A 17916-nucleotide genomic window follows, 5' to 3' on the forward strand; every position below is an offset into this window, starting at 1 on the left:
AAGGATCCTCTCCTCGCAGCACGTCCTGCCTGCTGCTCTCTCCTCCCTCTCACCTCACTCCAGCACTCATGGGACACTGCGTCCCCAGGGAAATGCTTTCCCCTCCCTTCCTCTTGTTGCAGATTGTTTGCCAGGCTGAGTGTTCCAGGGCTGGGGCTGGAAAGACAAAGCCCACCTGGAGCTGAATCAGGGAAGCTTGTCGTGGCAACGAAGATCATCCACAGAGGGCAACAGCAAAAGGGAGGCTTGAGCCAAGGCTGACTGGGGCAGATTCACTGGGGACAGGGGTTAGAGGAAAGGAGAAGGTTCTTCAAGGCTTCATTTTAGTGTCACAGGATCAACCTCCTGATATTCCTCAGAAACAGGGGTAGGGAAAACTTCCCCATGGCAGAGGAGGAGGATCAGCTGTGGGAACATTTAAACAGACTGGCCCAATGTAAGTGTGTGACCTGGTGATGGACACATGAGTGTTGATATCAAAGAAAGCGCCTCTGAGCCTTGAGAGAGGCCTTTGGGAGGTGCCAGCAGTCAGGGAATGCAGCTGTGGACTGGGAGAAAGAAAATTGGCATCCTGACTTCTAGAAGACCATGACTGAAATCTGGCTTGACTGCAGGTCTCCAAGGGTTCTGATGAATGGGATGAAGTGCAGCTAGAAGAGTCTGACTCTTGGTGCACCACAGCGTCCAGACTGGGGCCAGCACTGTTTAACCCCTTTGGGCAAAGTCCTGCAAGGCTGGAGGGAGAAACTCCTGTGCCCCCACAGTCTGGGGCTGTGAGGCAGCCAAAGAGCTTTGTATTACAGAAAGGGGGTCCTGCAGGGCCTGGGCATTTGTGGAACTGGCACCTGACAACAACCAAGACTGCATTAGGAAGGAGTTTGTTTGTGGAATGTGACCCCTCTCCTCTGCTCCGCAGTGCTGAGAAATCAGTGCCACAAAAGCATTTGTCCAATATAAGAGAGGCACAGTCATACTGGTGCGGGTTAACAAAGGACCTCAGAGCCCATGAGGTGACTGGAGCCCCTGGAACAGGAGCAGCTGCTTGATTGTACACCCCGGAGAAGAGGGGGCATCTGGGCACACTGCTCAGCAATGGCTAAAACAGCTGTGGGAGGAGTCCAGAACACAGAGTCAGGCTCTCCTGAGTCTTCTGCAGAGAAGGGACAAGAGGAAATTGGCACACTGGAAATAGGGAAATTCTGGGGAAACATAAGAAAAGATATTATTAGTGTGAGGGTGATAAAGAACTCGTCTGTGGTTGATACGGGCAGGTTGAGGATTGTTTGTGCTTGTAGAAATTCAGGACTTGGCCCTGAGCATCCTCCAAGAGCTGATCATGCTGTGCAAAGGGGTGGTTGGACTAGGTGATATCCAGAGGTTCCTTCCAGTCTCATGGAGTCTGTCATGGGGCAAAAACAGTGAAGCACATCTGCCTCTGAGAAGGAAGAACTGGAGGTGAACACTGGAATCAAGGGCAGCCTTGGCTGTCACACCACAGAGAGTGGAGAGGAAGAGCTGGTGTCAGGGAGGAAATGGGAAGCAATGTACAGCCCCCAGACATCAAAAATCTTACACTCAGCGAGGCATCTGGCAGGATGGAGGCACGTGTGAAGAGTAAAAGAAGTTAGAAAAGCTGGCAGCAGCTTAGGCATGCTGTGGTCAAAGATTAAGAAAGGTCCAGGAAAAATACAAGAAACCACGAGGAGCTCTGAGCATAGGGGATGTGCTCAAGAGGGCCCTGGGTACAAAACCAGGCCACATCAAGGAGTGCTGCACTTCCCTGCCCTGCAGACATGCAGGCAGCTGGGATGCATCCCAGAGGGCGAGGGAATGCCTTCAGTAGGCAAATTTCCAGGGAGGGACTCTCTCTACCTGTGGCGAGTCATGCTCTAATTTTGGGTTTGCTGTGTGTCAGCCTTTGGTGAAAGGCCAAACCAGGAGGGTGTGATGTCTGCAGGTTTTGTTCCAGGGCAGGATGAGTTCCCCTCCAGCAAGGGCAGCTCCTGTTATGCAAAGAGAAAACATCTTCAATACTGGGTGGTAGCCAAGCCCCGAGCTCCAAACAGCCACACTACACACCTTGCCCTCAGCAGCACCTTCTGTCTGCCAAGGAAGGTGGAAATCAGTGTTACCATTTTCCCCCGGTCCCATGATCCCTTCCTTCTAAAAACACCCCCAGCACATCTTCTGCCTGTGCTGATGTATCCCTGCCTGGGAAATCGTTCAGTCTTTCATCTCAATACTTGAAAGGATCCTTGGATGCCTAATGATCACGTCAGGAATGAGGAAAACAAATGGTAGTGTTGATGGAAATAAAAGCACAGCCTGTGGCATTAGGGAGGATATTTTGCTTTGGAGGTGAGTCTGTAGGAAAATTACTACCCTTGTGCTGTGACTGTGGGCCTGGGGCGATGCAGGGGCAATATAAGAGAGAGCTTGTCCTTACTCTCTCATCCACTCCTCTTGCCTCAGTCTGCTTGGGACCAAGGTGAGTTGGGTCACTTTTCTCCTCTCCTTCCTCTTCCTCCTCCTGTTTTCCAGTGCATATCTGTCACTTGGTCCTATGCTGCATCATGGGACTACTCTGTGAGAGGTGGAATGTGAGAGAGGGTCATATGGAGGGAGGCTGGGGCTTTCCTGAAGAGTGATAGTCTAGGCAGGAATATTCTGAGATTGGTTACTCTTGGCAGGGAACCTGTGGGCTAAACATTATCACTCTCTACAACTTCCTGAAGGGTAGTTGTAGTCAGGTGGGGTTGGTCTCTTTCTCCAAGCAGCAAATGACAGAACAAGAGGTCACAGTCTCAATCTGTGTCAAGGGAAATATAGGATAGATATTAGGAAAAAGTTTTTCATGCAAAGTGTTATAAAGTTCTGTAATGGTCTGCCCAGGGAGGTGGTGGAGTCACCATCCCTGGATGTGTTTAAAAAAAATTGGATGTGGCACTCAGTGCCGTGGTTTAGTTGAGATATTGGGGCTGGGCTGGACTCGATCTTGAAGTTCTCTTCCAATCTGGTGATTCTCTGATTCTGTGAAATATGAGGAAAAACCTGTGGACATCCTTGCGTCTCAATCTCTTGTCACCGTCTTGGCTGGAGTCATGGTGTTGTGACAGGCTGCACTTCAAACACCTCTTACAGGCTGCTCCTCTCTGGTCTCTCTGCCAGGTGCATCTGCAGCCCCAAGCCATGTCCTGCTACAGCCCGTGCCGGCCCTGCCAGCCCTGTGGCCCCACCCCGCTGGCCAACAGCTGCAATGAGCCCTGTGTCAGGCAGTGCCAGGACTCCACCGTGGCCATCCAGCCCTCGGCCGTGGTGGTGACCCTGCCCGGGCCCATCCTCAGCTCCTTCCCACAGAACACCGTGGTGGGATCCTCCACCTCTGCTGCTGTTGGCAGCATCCTCAGCTCTCAGGGAGTGCCCATCAGCTCTGGGGGCTTTGGCCTCTCTGGCCTGGGCAGTGGCCTCTGTGGCATCAGGGGTCTCCCCTGCTGAAGCTGCTGCTGCTGGCCCTGGGGAAGGAAGCCAGGGACTCCCAGGATGGAACCGCCCTGGGCACGCAGCATCGGCTCCTTGCTTCCTGAGGGGCTGAGCAAGCCCAGCAGCCCTTGCCCAGGGACAGGGCCAGCCTGGGCTCTTGGGAAGCACAGCCCTGCCCTGCCTCTGTCTCCTGACACTCTCCCCTTTCCCTCCTGTCTCCTTGTTCCCTTGTGCTCTCCAAGACTGTGAGTCCCACACAGCCATCCTGGGCAGCTCCTGCTGGCCCTGCTCCCTCTCTGGATCTGGAAGAAGGACACTTCCTGGGGCACAGATTCCCTTCTGTCCCTCATGCTCTCTGCACTGAGACCTCCAGATGGACCAACCTTATTTCTCTGTTTTGGCTCATTAAATTTCTGTTGCATCCCAGCCCATGTGTCTGTGTCATTCTTTCCCCTGCAGGTTCTTTCTCAATATGCCTTGAGGAAAATAAGTTTTTAAGAGCTGGTTTTTTGAGGGTTTGCTTGGGATGAATATGCAGTGATGGATAATAGCATTTTATGGGTTCTACTCAAAGTAGAGTTCCATTTCACCAAATTAACCCTTCTACAGATTCTTTGCACTTGGAGCTAGAATGGTGCTGATAACACAGAAATATTTTGGGTTTTTCTGGGCAGTGCTTGCCCATCATAAACCCTGTCTCTCCAACCTCCTCTCCAAAAGGGCATGAAGGTGAATGTGGTCAAGAGGCTGGGAGAGGACATAGCCAGGTTGCCTGACGCATGCTGACCAAAAGGATATTCAATACCATGAGACATTATGGTCAGCGAAAAATGCTGAGAGGAAGGAGGAGGAGGAGGCTGTCTGGGGAGCTTTTATAAATAGACTCTTTGTCCCACCGATTTTTTTTTGAGAAACTGACTGCTCATGATTTGAATGTGGGTTGTATTCACTGGATAAAAGTTTGGCTTTATGGCCATGCTCAGAGAGTGGTGGTGAACAGAGTTAAGTCCAGTTGATGGCCAGTGACTAGTGGTGTTGCCCTAGTATTTGGGCTCAGAATTTTGTCCACTTCTGATCAGTATCTTCGTGGATGACCAGGGCCAGGGGATCAAGTGTATCCTCAGTAAGTTTGCAGATGACTCCAAGCTGGATGTCACTGTTGATTTTGTAGAGGGTAGAAAGGTTTTATGAGGGATCTGGACAGGCTGCATCAATGGACTGAGGCCAACTGTATGAGGTTCAAAAAGAGCAAATGCTGCGTCCAGCCCTTGGGTCACCACAGTAGCCTGCATCTCTACAGTTTTGGGGCAAAATGGCTGGAAAACTGCCTGGGGGTAAGGACATGGGTGTGCTGGTGAACAGCAGTGGAACATGAGCCCAGACTCCATCATAACTGCTGGGAGAGTCCACAGGCTGAACTTGGGATGCTTATTGGATAAGAACCACACTCTGCACACATTGAATACTTTTATCAGGGATTAAAACTTTGTTTTGTATTTCTTTGAATACATTTTTGCAGTCAGATACTATCACTGGCAATCCTTGAACCGTAATCTGTCACAATTTTATGTGATTCAGAGTATTATTCCATAAACTGTCAGTGTCAGTCCTTCACTGGTGTTTGCAGTGTCTGTTAGCAGGGAACATACTGAAATACAATGGAAGATCCACTAAGGGGTCAAATAGTTGGAAGATCTGCTGAGGAGTCTCCCTGAGGATGATGGTGTTTCCCTGACTGAGTCAGTAGAGCTACCCTCCAATCCAGCAGGATGGCTCAGTGAAGGGTCCCCCTAATTGGACAATGACAGAGTGGTTGGGCAGAAGGGTCTCATCTTTTCTGGGGCACTGACAGACAAATTAAACACTAAGGGTCCAGGAAATCTCCCTTTTTCACATGACAGCATCTCTGATGGAGCTCTAGTCACTGAACTGTGTTGAACCATTCCATCTAGTCCTAGATAGGTAGAGAAGTTTGAAAAACAGAGGATCACCCTCTAAGGATAGTCAAAGAAATCCTTTGATAATGGTCTCCACACATGCATTCCCAATAACACCCCATGTCTATTTGTGAGGGCAAATACAGGGGAAATGATGACAAAAATGCAATGGCTCAAATGCAGTAGAACTTTAATGAATCAAAATATGAAAACTAGGTAAATCTGAGTTAAAGGAGCACCAGAGGCAGATAGGAGTCGTCACCAAATAAGTGGTGAAGATCTCAGAAGATGTCCATCTGCCTGCCCTACAGAGGGAGCAGGGCCAGCAGATTTTCCCCACAATGGCTGTGTGGGACTCACAGTCTCGGAGAGCACAAGGGAACAAGGAGACAGGAGGGAAAGGGGAGAGTGTCAGGAGACAGAGGCAGGGCAGGGCTGTACTTCCCAAGAGCCCAGGCTGGCCCTGTCCCTGGGCAAGGGCTGCTGGGCTTGCTCAGCCTGTCAGGAAGCAACAAGCTGATGCTCCATCCCCAGTGAAGAGCCATCCTGCTGAGTCCTTTGGTTCCATCCTGAAATCATGGCCAGCAGCTTTAGCAGGGGAGGCGCCTGATGCCACAGAGGCCACTGCCCAGGCCAGAGAGGCCAAAGCCCCCAGAGCTGATGGGCACTCCCTGAGAGCTGAGGATGCTGCCAACAGCAGCAGAGGTGGAGGATCCCACGGCGGTGTTCTGTGGGAAGGAGCTGAGGATGGGCCCAGGCAGGGTCACCACCACAGGTGAGGGCTGGATGGCCACGTGGGAGTCCTGGCACTGCCTGACACAGGGCTCATTGCAGCTGTTGGCCAGCGGGGTGGGGCCACAGGGCTGGCAGGGCCGGCACGGGCTGTAGCAGGACATGGCTTGGGGCTGCAGATGCACCTGAGACAGAGAGAAGAGGGAAGCAGAACAGAAACTGGATGAAGAGCAGTCTTTTCCCCCACTAAGATTGAGATAAGTCACAAGTTGGAGAAAAGAGCTGGGAACTTTGCAGTGAGATCCACAGCTATCACATTCCTTTCTGCCCAAAAGAACCCCCTGGACAGCAACCAAGCTCAAAGAGGTTCCTTTTTAGTCCATTGCCATGAGATACTTAACCAAGTTTCACCCTCTGGTGATGACAGAACTTCCTCCCCTTCCCTCTCCCATCATAGCAGTTCCAAGACCCCACGTAGGACTGGGGCAGGTATGAGCTGAGGTGCATTGGAGGAATATGAAGAGAAAGAGAAGCAAAGACAAGAAAAAGCTTCAACTCACCTTGTACTGAAGGAGATGGAGCTGAAGGAGTGGATGAGAGAGTGAGGGGAAGGTCCTGCTTTTATACTGCTCTTGCACTGCCCCAGGCCCACAGACATTGCATGACAGCAGTAATTTTCCTAGACTTACTTCAAAAACAAAATGTTCTACCTAGTGGCACAGGTTGTGTTTGGCTTCTGTCAACCACTGCTGCCATTCCATTTCCTCATTTTCAACATTCTTGCTCTACTTTCATGTGCTGAGATGAGGCACCCAAGGATATCCTGGGTGATGCTTTGTCAGTGAAGGCAGAACATGTGTTTGAAGTGTGGTGGGGTCCCATGAATGCAGGGGATGTTGGCTTGGAGTGAATTGCAATTGTATACAGCTCCCTTTGTAGCAAGAATTTTCAGCTGCCTTCCTATAATTGAGCTTTTCTCTGGGGAGAATGTTTGCCAGTTTGTCTGAGCATGCAGGACTAGGGACAACCAAAGCCTGGCTGGGTTTGAACCAGGCAAAATACATGATGGGCACAAGAAATTCTTCCAGGTAGATGAGAAGTCCAGAGGCTAACTGGAGCAGCTTCACTGAGGATGAGGAAAGGTGGAGGTACTCAAGGGATTCTTGGTTTTTACCAGCAGGAATTGCTGTCAAGAGACTGGGCTCCTTGGAAAGTCATCTGCCGGAAAGGTTTACGTGCACAAGGTCCTACTGGTGGAAGAAAAATCTCCTCCCCACTACAGGCTGGAGATGATTGGCTGCCAAAGAGGTTTGCAGCAAAGGACAGGGGTTCTGGAGGGCACCATGAGACAGCCCTGTGCTCTTGTGGAAATGGCATCTGACAATATCCTGGGCTGCTCAGGAAGGGGGTGTCTTTCAGATGATGGAAGATGATCTCAGAAGTGCGGAGATAGAGGAGACAATGCCTCTCTTAGTCTTCACCTACAAGATCTCCCAGGTTGCTGCACCCCCTAAGAGTTCTGAGAAGGTGGGGGAGCCTTCCCAGCAGTAAATGGGTGTAAAAAAAAAAGACTGCCTGACAAGAGTCAACCAGTGAAAGCCTGCTAATACATTCTGGGTCATGGCTTCTATAAAGTGAGTTGTTGACTATCTGGGCTACAGGGGCCCTCTAGCATTCAAGAAGAACAAACAGCAAGATCTGCACTTGGAAATTAAAAACCTCTTCCAGCAGTATGGGCTGGAGACTGAACTATGCTACAGTCTTAGAGCCTCTCTTTTCTCTTGTGAGAGATGCCTTGGGGAGAGGCTTGGAGGGTGGAGTGGATGCACAAGCCTCATTCTTCTGGACAAAGAGACCATGCTGTGTTGAGGAGCTCTCCTGAATGCTCTGTGGAGGGATAGAAGGGGTTGCAGAAAACATCTCCCCACTGGTTGGGACTCCTCAATGGTCCCGTGCATTGAGTATTCTCTTGGCATCTGTGCTTCAGCATACCTTGTTTACCATGCCCAAAAAGACTTGCTTGGAGGGCAACCCAGCACCCTTGGGGAAGCAGGAACTTGTCCAACTCCCTAGTAAATGAGAGATGTCAGTGCCACGCACCTCAGAACACTGAGGGAGGGGATGTGCTCATAAGGGCTCTGGGTACAAAACCAGCTGTCAAACCACATAAAGGAGTGATGCACTTCTCTGCCCTGCAGACATGGAGGCAGCTGGGGAGTGCCCCAGGAGGGCAAGGGAATGCCTTGAGTAGGCAAATTTCTAGGGGGAGACTCTCCCTACCAGTGGCAAGCCACGCTCTAATTTTGGGTTGGCCGTGTGTCAGCATTTTGGTGTGAGGCCCAGCCAGGAGGGTGTGGTGTCTGTAGACCCATGCCCCTTGCAGGGTCACAATTGTCCTCCAGCAAGGGCAGATTCATGCATAACCCAGGAAAGGTGGTGCAAGCACTGGGCTATACCCGAGTACACAGCTTCAGGCAGCCACAACAGCCATTGCTGACAGCGTGACCTTCTTGCCAACACTCCCACAGCTTCAGGGGCTCACAGGACAGTCAACATGTTTTTCAAAAGTCTTTCCTGCTGGTCAGGGTATAATCACGCAGCCAAAGCTCATGGCACTGTGAGGAGAATGGGACAAACAAGGTGCTGTGCCAAGTCCCAACACACCCCTCATGTACTGAGGAGAGACTCCACCAGAACTGTAACCATGGTCCTTAGGAAGGATGACATTTTCTTTCTTCATGCTGACTGAAGGCAGTGATATGAAACCCCCAGAGACTGCCATGAGAGCGGATGACACTTCCAAGTGAATGTGTAAAGGATTGAGGGAGAAGGTTAAGTCACATCATTAGGCACAGGTGCCTTTGTGTACCCAGGACAGACTCCTGCACTGGTGGGGGGAGAGTCAAATCTTTCTGTAATGAGGTTTGAAAGGAACATCACCAGGTTTCCCAGTTCCATGTCCTACATCTGCACAGACCCCTCCTGCACTTGAGGGTACATCTTCTGGTGACAGGGACATGATCCATCTTGGGAAATCATTTGATCTGTCATCCTGGAACTTGAAATGAGCCTGCATAGCATAATGGGCACGTCAGAAATGAGGAAATGCACTGGCAATGGTGATGGAAAACAAAACACGACCTGGGGCATTAGGTGGGATATTTTGTTTTGGAGATGAGTGTGTTGGAAAATTACTGTCCTCACACAGTGACTGTGGGCCTGGGGCAGCACAGGAGCAGTATAAAAGCAGCTCCATCTCCTCACTGTCTCATCCACTCCTCTCCTGCACACAGTCTCCTTGGGAACAAGGTAAGTCTGAAGCTCTTTATTCTTCTTTTATTCATTCTAATCATTATGCTTCCGTGGGATTTTTCAGCACAAAGCTGTCTGTTCTATACCTGATTCTGGAGTTGCTTTCTATGGGAGATGGAAAGGTGCAAAAGAGGTGTCATGGAGACAGGCTGGAGCTCATTTAGGTGTCTCCTATGGCGTGGGCTAGGAAGGGATCTCCCAGAGCTCAGTAGCATTTTGCAAGTCTCTTTTGGGCTTTGGAGAACGAGAAGCCTGTGGGCTTCCCTATGATCCTTCCAGCTCTTTGTGTGAGCTCATGTCTTCTCTCTCTTGTGGTGGTGTTACAGGCTTCTACTCACTTATGCTTTTCTACCTTCTGTCCTCTCTGCCAGGTGCATCTGCAGCCCCAAGCCATGTCCTGCTACAGCCCGTGCCGGCCCTGCCAGCCCTGTGGCCCCACCCCGCTGGCCAACAGCTGCAATGAGCCCTGTGTCAGGCAGTGCCAGGACTCCCACGTGGCCATCCAGCCCTCACCTGTGGTGGTGACCCTGCCCGGGCCCATCCTCAGCTCCTTCCCACAGAACACCGCCGTGGGATCCTCCACCTCTGCTGCTGTTGGCAGCATCCTCAGCTCTCAGGGAGTGCCCATCAACTCTGGAGGCTTTGGCCTCTCTGGCCTGGGCAGTGGCCTCTGTGGCAGGAGGTGCTTCCCCTGCTAAAGCTGCTGGCCATGATTCCAGGGTGTGAACCGAAGGACTCAGCAAGATGGTTCTTCACTGGGGATGGAGCATCAGCTTGTTGCTTCCTGAGGAGCTGAGCAACCCCAGCAGCCCTTGCAGAAGGACTCTTGGGAAGCACAGCCCATCCCTGCCTCTGCCCTCTTCCCCTCTGTCGTTTCCCTCCTGTGTCCTTGTTCCCTTGTGCTCCCTGGGGCTGTTAGCCCCAAACATCCAGCCAGGGGAGGGCCTGCTGGTCCTGCTCCCTCTGTAGGGTAGGCAGATGGACTTCTAGAGAGTTCTCAGCCACAGCCATGGGGCACAATCTCTTATCTGTCCCTCGTGCTTACTGCACCATGACCATCGCTCGAAATGATCTAATTTCCCTCTCTTGACTCATTAAAATTATACTGCATTTGAGCCATTGCCTCGTGTCATTTTTCCTGCAGATGCTCTCCCAAGACAACTAGGGAAAGAAAAGTTGGTCAGTCTTTATTCTGGGAGATGTTTGGGGATGCTCTGAAGCAACTGGTAACACAGGCTTACATCAAGTTTGCTTAGTCAGACACTGGATTACTTTCTGCTTTCTAAATCTTGCAAAACTGGCAGGATAATGACATTCCAGATGCCAAAGGGATTTTATTGCTAATGGCATCCAGGGCCAGCTTTAATCTCTGTGGATGGAAAGTTCAAATGGAGCACCACTTTTTCTGTAGTGCACCAGGATAACTTGGTCCATATCTGCCAATCCATTTCCACTTTGTTGTTAGAGGGTCCACTATCCCCAAAAACTGCATACCAGAATCCCATTACTTATGCTTAAATGCTCCATCTGTAAACAGTCCTTCCTTTTTTTGTTGTGGGATAAAAGCCTCTGCAAACACTAAAAAAGTTTTTTGTCACTGAAGTGTTGGAGTTAGTGGAGCCTTTGACAGTTTCTTTCAGCCCTTGGAACAGTATAGTGAGAGCAGGTCATTGTAGGCTAGTCTACAAGGAAGTGTGGTCTTGGGACGTGGGGAGATAAAATTTCCACTGCAGAATCTTTTCACCCCTTTGTCCATCCTCTGAAGAGTGGCTGCTATCAGAACGAGGCTCATTGCCTGAACATGTGTGGCTGTGGAAGTGAAATAGCAACTGCACCTGGATCTCACCCTTCATAGAATCACCGAATACCCTGAGCTGGAAGGCACCCACAAGGATCACTGAGTCCAAATCCTGGCCCTGCACAGACACCACAGCCATCCCCCCCCTGTGCCTGAGAGGATTGTCCAAATGTTCCTTGAGCTCTGGCAGCCTTGGGACTATGACCATTGCCTGGAGAGCCTGTTCAATATCTGACCACTCTCTAGGGAAAGACTCTTTTCCTGATATCCAAACTAAATCTGCTACTGAGAAGCAGATGACCAACGCCCACCTTTCTCTCTGGCAGCCGGGGAGATCATGGAGAGAGACAAGGACCACACAGAGGCACAGGCTGGGATGCAACAAAACTTTAATTAAAAAGAAAAACAGCCCCTCTGAGTGGGCACCATAGTGCAGGGAGCACCAGGGGGATGTAAGAGACTTGGCCATGAGTCCCTTGGCCATGGTGCAGTTCACTACTTGGATGGGGCTTAGCCAGTGATCACAACCCAGAGGAGGACATGAGAGCAGAGACAGGAAAGAACAGGAAGGAAACAGGCAAGTTAGACAAAGGCCATGGTTTCAGAGAGCCCAGACACGGCTCTTCGCAAATGCCATGGATGCTCAGTGCCTCTAAATGACCATGTTCAGTCCATTTCCATCTTCTGGGTTCCGAGGGGTCGTTCTGTGGGGTGGTCAACAGCAGTTTTAGCAGACCCTGTTGTGGTGGTGCCTGGTGATGCAGGAGAGATCAAAGCCCCCAGAGTTGATGGGCACTCCATCACAGCTGAGGATGCTGCCAACAGCAGCAGAGGTGGAGGATCCCACCACGGTGTTCTGTGGGAAGGAGCTGAGGATGGGCCCAGGCAGGGTCACCACCACAGGGGAGGGCTCGATGATGATGGTGGAGCTCTGGCACTGCCTGACACAGGGCTCATTGCAGCTGTTGGCCAGCGGGGTGGGGCCGCAGGGCTGGCTGCAGGGGTTGCAGGGCTGGTAGCAAGGGTGGCAGGGCTGGCAGCTGGACATAGCTCTGAGTCACAGTTGCACCTGGGAGAGAAGAAAGAGACAAGATGGGTATTATATTTCTTTTTCTTGAGCCTGGTCTTATAAGCTGTCAAAAGGATATATAATACACCCAAGGATAGCTCAGCTATTATTCTGGGGGCATAAAATAAGCAGGATGACTTCTGCTGCAGTGTTAGAAACAAAAAGGTTTAATGAAAGGCAAAATAACAAACAGAAAAACCCAAGCCAGGTGTAGAGGTCTGATCCTGGTTAAAACAACTCACAAATGCCCCTAGTTCCTTTGTTCTCCTTTTTTTCTACTTGATTGTTCAGGAGGAACTTTTTGGCTTCTATCCAATTAGATGCCATCAAGTTTTTGGTGAAGTCCCTGAGGTCCTATGAGGTGGCTTTTCACCTAATCATTGAGAGAAACTTCTGGGCTTCTTTCCTTTTTTGGGGGACAAAAAATAGTTTTGTCACTCTGTCAACAGGGGGCACACTCCTACACATGGGGATGGTTGAGGAGCCACCTCTTCCCCCACCGCAAGGGAGCCAAGACACAGCCTGGCCTGGGAGATGCAGCCAGTGCAGGGAGGACCACACGACTCTTTGCCTTGTCCCCGCCACTGGGCAAGGACAGACAGGCCTACAAAAGCACTTTCTTAGTCAAGAGAACAAGAGTTCCCCCAGCCCAGACACAGCCCCTCTCCACACCAAACCCTCTCTCCACTTCCCCTCCCCAAACTGGCAGCCTCAAGCCCAGTATAAGACAGAGCCTCCAACTCACTTGCTTCCAAAGGAGATGAAGGTCGAAGTGAAGTGGATGAGAGAGTGGAAAGCTGGGATGCCTTTTATACTGGTCCTGCACCGCCCCAGGTCCAGAGGAAGTCTCTCTGGAAACAATAATTTTCTGAGAAGCTCATTTCAAGTGCAAAACACTCCAATTAATGATATGGGCTGTGTTTTGTTTTCCTGTGTGGCCACATTTTCATTGCCTTCTTTGGCCACACATGTTTCTCCCTGAAGGCTCCTTTTTAGAGCTGATCATGGAAGCCCATGGACTTGTGGGACAGAAGCTCATTGGTGTCAGCAGAAGATGAGTCTTGAGTGCCAGAGGCATTGCCTGCAGTCTGGGGACATTGGCTTGGGGCACTCCCGTGGGCTTGTTTGCAGCCCCGTGGGCAGGAAGGACCCTGCTGCTCCAAGCCCTGGAATGCTTGCTCAGATGCTAAAGGGCCACTGAACATGATGATGTGCTACATCCTCCTCCTCCCACCCTCCAAAATCTCTGATCGACAGTGGCCATTTCCTTTGCAGGTTGGTCATCAGCGCTGCTTCTCTTGTCTCTCTTCCTTTTAGTGCTGCTCTCAGAAGTTCTTGGTGCATTTGTTGGGCCTCATCCACTCCAAGGACTCTCTCTGATAGTCCTCTAGAAACACAAACAACCTCATCATGTCCTCTCCCAGGATGCTCCAGCCTTGCCCACCCAAGATGTTTCTCTCAGTCACCTTTGCCACACAAGCCCACAGCTGCTCAGGAGGAGCAGGGCTCTTTGGTCAGTGGTGCTTTCACCACATCAAGGCCTCTACTGCTTCTCACATTCCCCCCCCCGGGTTAGTGGGGCACAAGAACTAGGGAGGGGACACAGCAGGCACAGGAAAGGAAATGGCCACTGTCGATCAGAGATTTTGGAGGGTGGGAGGAGGAGGATGTAGCACATCATCATGTTCAGTGGCCCTTTAGCATCTGAGCAAGCATTCCAGGGCTTGGAGCAGCAGGGTCCTTCCTGCCCACGGGGCTGCAAACAAGCCCACGGGAGTGCCCCAAGCCAATGTCCCCAGACTGCAGGCAATGCCTCTGGCACTCAAGACTCATCTTCTGCTGACACCAATGAGCTTCTGTCCCACAAGTCCATGGGCTTCCATGATCAGCTCTAAAAAGGAGCCTTCAGGGAGAAACATGTGTGGCCAAAGAAGGCAATGAAAATGTGGCCACACAGGAAAACAAAACACAGCCCATATCATTAATTGGAGTGTTTTGCACTTGAAATGAGCTTCTCAGAAAATTATTGTTTCCAGAGAGACTTCCTCTGGACCTGGGGCGGTGCAGGACCAGTATAAAAGGCATCCCAGCTTTCCACTCTCTCATCCACTTCACTTCGACCTTCATCTCCTTTGGAAGCAAGTGAGTTGGAGGCTCTGTCTTATACTGGGCTTGAGGCTGCCAGTTTGGGGAGGGGAAGTGGAGAGAGGGTTTGGTGTGGAGAGGGGCTGTGTCTGGGCTGGGGGAACTCTTGTTCTCTTGACTAAGAAAGTGCTTTTGTAGGCCTGTCTGTCCTTGCCCAGTGGCGGGGACAAGGCAAAGAGTCGTGTGGTCCTCCCTGCACTGGCTGCATCTCCCAGGCCAGGCTGTGTCTTGGCTCCCTTGCGGTGGGGGAAGAGGTGGCTCCTCAACCATCTCCATCTTGTCTCTTCTCTCCCAGGTGCAACTGTGACTCAGAGTCATGTCCAGCTGCCATCCTTGCATCCCTTGCTACCAGCCTTGCAACCCCTGCTACCAGCCCTGCCACCCTTGCTACCAGCCCTGCAACCCCTGCAGCCAGCCCTGTGGCCCCACCCCGCTGGCCAACAGCTGCAATGAGCCCTGTGTCAGGCAGTGCCAGAGCTCCACCATCATCATCGAGCCCTCCCCTGTGGTGGTGACCCTGCCTGGGCCCATCCTCAGCTCCTTCCCACAGAACACCGTGGTGGGATCCTCCACCTCTGCTGCTGTTGGCAGCATCCTCAGCTGTGATGGAGTGCCCATCAACTCTGGGGGCTTTGATCTCTCCTGCATCACCAGGCGCCACCACAACAGGGTCTGCTAAAACTGCTGTTGACCGCCTCACAGAACGACCCCCCGGAACCCAGAAGATGGAAATGGACTGAGTGTGGAGATCCTGACCATTGCTTTCAGAGGAACTGAGCATCCATAACTCCACCTGCAATGGAGAATGGATGTCTGGGCTCTCTGAAACCATGGCCTTTGTCTAAATTGCCTGATTCTCCCACACTTCTTTCTCTCTTTTTCCTCTCTGTTGTTTTGTCCTCCCCTGGGCTGTGATCACTGGCTAAGCCCCATCCAAGTAGTGAACTGCACCGTGGCCAAGGGACAGAGTTTCATTTGTCCCTCTGCTGTTCTGTGCACTACGGTGCCCACTCAGAGGACTTCCTTTCCCCCTTCCAACTTCCAACTCATTAAAGTTTTGTGCATCCCAGCCTGTGCCTCTTTGTGGTCCTTCTCTCTCCCTACGTTGTCTCCAGCTGCCAGAGTGAAAGATATTGCTCTGGGGGGATGTGGCAGGCACAGATGAGAGCCCTGGGTCTTCCTTGAGTGATGGAAGAGTGAGACACTATAGCAGGATATTCTGCTCTGTAATGTGGGTAAGCAACTTGGAGAATGCCTTATTTGCCAGGCTATCAGTAGTGGAGTGAGGGGTGGCGGGGGGATCTCTCTGGCTCACTAAACCCAGGTCAACATCCTTACGTTGCTGCAATGACAGACACATGACTAAGAGTCAATCCCTCTATACTATAGAAGTCCAGTCCAATTTAAGACAATAGGTTCTTCTAACATTTTACATTTCCCTGCTTGGGTGTATGTATGAACTCTCCTGCCCTGGAGTGGAAATGTCCCTTTAAGACTACTCCTTTATGTCAAGTAAAAGAGATCTGCCCATTAGCGTTGGTTTGCTGAGTTGCACCAATATCTATTTCAATAATTCTTAATTTTTGCTAGGTTTAATATAATTGCTTTAATATAATTACTTTATATAGTGCAGTATCTTATCATATTCTACACAGTACTAATAGTTGTAGGTTTTATACTGTGTAGCAAATTATTCTGATTAATATATTTTGTCTAATGATTTGTCATTTTATATATATATATATATACATACATATATATGTATGTATGTATGTATATATGTATGTATGTATCTATCTATCTAAAATTTTCCAGAATTAATCCTGTGGGACAAAGTTACTTAAACCACTCACAGCCTAACAGCCTAACCCAGATTCCTCTTTGAGGAGGAATCTAGAAAGCCAGGGTGTCCTCTCTGCACCTCACAACTCAGCAGGATTTCTCTAAAAAACTCTCTGAACCTCCTTCTCCACCAGTGACAATTTGGTGCAGTTGGCAGGATGGCAAATTTTGCGAAACAGACAAAACAGAATATTTACTGAGGTACAGTATAGTCAAGAAAACGTGGGACATGGTAAGAGAAAAGGAAAAACTTGCTGCCATTTTGGTGAGAGAAGTATGTTGCCAAGCAATGAAATAAGGCATTTAGTCTTTGTTTTATTTAACTAAAGCTTTGCAAATTAAAAGTGGAACACCTAGGAGAGAAGGCTGAAACGGAATTTAATGGTAAAAAGAGATTGGCTGAAAACTTGAATAACCAGTTGTATGACTTCTTCCAAAGAGAAGGAGAATTAAATTTGCAAACTCCTTGTCTCAGTATGGAGCTGGAGAAGAAGGAGTTTTCCAGCCTTACTAATGAAGTAGAGTGGGAGGCAGACTACATTCAATATGATCTCCCCATTCTTTATTCATTGTCATAAAAATTTGATACAGTAAAGCCAAACTCCCCACCTCACCCTAAACTCTGCCAATTTGTAAAAATTGAATTAATTTATGAGGTAGAGCCCACTGTAACAACTAAAGATAAACCTTGCACTGTGATGCAGTTGGCTAAACTGAAAGAGCGATGTAGCAGGGATTCAAAAAGATCAAACTAGGCCAGCACCTCTATCAGAGCACACAGTCATGGCAGCAGTGGGATGGCACACAGCACTCTTATACAAGGCCATTTATGTAAGTTAGGTGCTGTGTAGGATGGCAAATATAATCCTTGTCTTTACGTCCCAAGCACTCTGCAAATAACAGCCTATGAACATTCTGTCGAGCCCAGAGCACAGGATCCATTCACACAAGTCCACATCCTGGTGGAAGAGAACAGGGCTTCCATCTCATCTGTTGCAGAATGAAGGTAAGGAGAGTAAAGAGTATCCAGGTTTGAAAGATGTCTGCCAAAGAAGGCGGGAGCTTCCCTTGGAATGGAAAATGTGACTCCCTTCCTTCCAAATTATTATAGCTCTGAAATTACGGGGCTTTCAGGCAAATATATGGGAAAAAGAATAACAGTCCACTGAGTAATGGCTTCATCCTCTGGGAGTAGCAGAAGGAAAAGGGACTGCAAACTCACCTTGTTTTTAAGGAGAAAAAGGAGAGTGAAGTGGATCAGTGACCAAGGACCTGCATTGGCTTTTATACTGCTCCAGGCTCAGGAGGTTGCCCAAACAGAGAGACAAATTTTTGACATGCTCTTCTGAAATGTAAGGCATCCCAGATGATACAGGCTGTGCTTCAGGTTCCTGGTGCCTTTCACTTCCTTGTTTACACTATGATGTTTCCCTCATGGATGTTTGTTTTGAGGTTAAAATGAGATTTCCTAAAATTTCTGGGACAGGAGCATGTAATTGTGGGCAGAACACTCACCACTCATACTAATTCTGGAAAAGTCCTCTACAGACCAGGACCAGTGGCCTGGGGCAGTCCTGGGATGGTGTTTTCAACCACACTGA

At 49.9% G+C, this 17916-nt stretch overlaps 4 protein-coding genes across 5 annotated transcripts; 2 read left to right on the plus strand and 2 right to left on the minus strand.

Moving 5' to 3' along the window:
* The first annotated feature begins 3189 nt into the window (after window positions 1-3189).
* Window positions 3190-3495, plus strand: LOC135286661 (feather keratin Cos1-2-like). Its single transcript, XM_064399779.1, has one exon. The coding sequence runs from the start codon at window positions 3190-3192 to the stop codon at window positions 3493-3495; it is 306 nt and encodes a 101-aa protein (XP_064255849.1).
* Window positions 3496-6007: 2512 nt separating this feature from the next.
* On the minus strand, window positions 6008-6313 carry LOC135286645 (feather keratin 1-like). Its single transcript, XM_064399753.1, has one exon. It carries the CDS (start codon window positions 6311-6313, stop codon window positions 6008-6010), a length of 306 nt encoding a protein of 101 aa, XP_064255823.1.
* Window positions 6314-9385: 3072 nt separating this feature from the next.
* Window positions 9386-10169, plus strand: LOC135286628 (feather keratin 1-like). Of its 2 annotated transcripts, XM_064399730.1 has the most exons (2): window positions 9386-9458; window positions 9852-10159. In XM_064399730.1, the coding sequence occupies exon 2, from the start codon at window positions 9854-9856 to the stop codon at window positions 10157-10159; it is 306 nt and encodes a 101-aa protein (XP_064255800.1). In that variant the 5' UTR covers window positions 9386-9458; window positions 9852-9853. The 2 variants fall into 2 exon arrangements, with proteins under 2 accessions (XP_064255800.1, XP_064255799.1); XM_064399729.1 differs by lacking the exon at window positions 9386-9458 and having other exon boundaries at window positions 9837-10169.
* A 1817-nt stretch (window positions 10170-11986) lies between these two features.
* Window positions 11987-12307, minus strand: LOC135286523 (feather keratin Cos1-1/Cos1-3/Cos2-1-like). The gene has a single exon (XM_064399615.1). The coding sequence runs from the start codon at window positions 12305-12307 to the stop codon at window positions 11987-11989; it is 321 nt and encodes a 106-aa protein (XP_064255685.1).
* Window positions 12308-17916: the final 5609 nt, after the last annotated feature.

This window comes from Passer domesticus, chromosome 27 (genome assembly GCF_036417665.1).
Source record: "Passer domesticus isolate bPasDom1 chromosome 27, bPasDom1.hap1, whole genome shotgun sequence".
Taxonomy (NCBI): Eukaryota; Metazoa; Chordata; class Aves; order Passeriformes; family Passeridae; genus Passer; species Passer domesticus.

Bases quoted from the DNA above. Each gene is read 5' to 3' on its own strand.
- LOC135286645 (XM_064399753.1), bottom strand. From the start codon at position 6,313: ATGTCCTGCTACAGCCCGTGCCGGCCCTGCCAGCCCTGTGGCCCCACC.
- LOC135286523 (XM_064399615.1), bottom strand. From the start codon at position 12,307: ATGTCCAGCTGCCAGCCCTGCCACCCTTGCTACCAGCCCTGCAACCCC.
- LOC135286628 (XM_064399730.1), top strand. From the start codon at position 9,854: ATGTCCTGCTACAGCCCGTGCCGGCCCTGCCAGCCCTGTGGCCCCACC.
- LOC135286661 (XM_064399779.1), top strand. From the start codon at position 3,190: ATGTCCTGCTACAGCCCGTGCCGGCCCTGCCAGCCCTGTGGCCCCACC.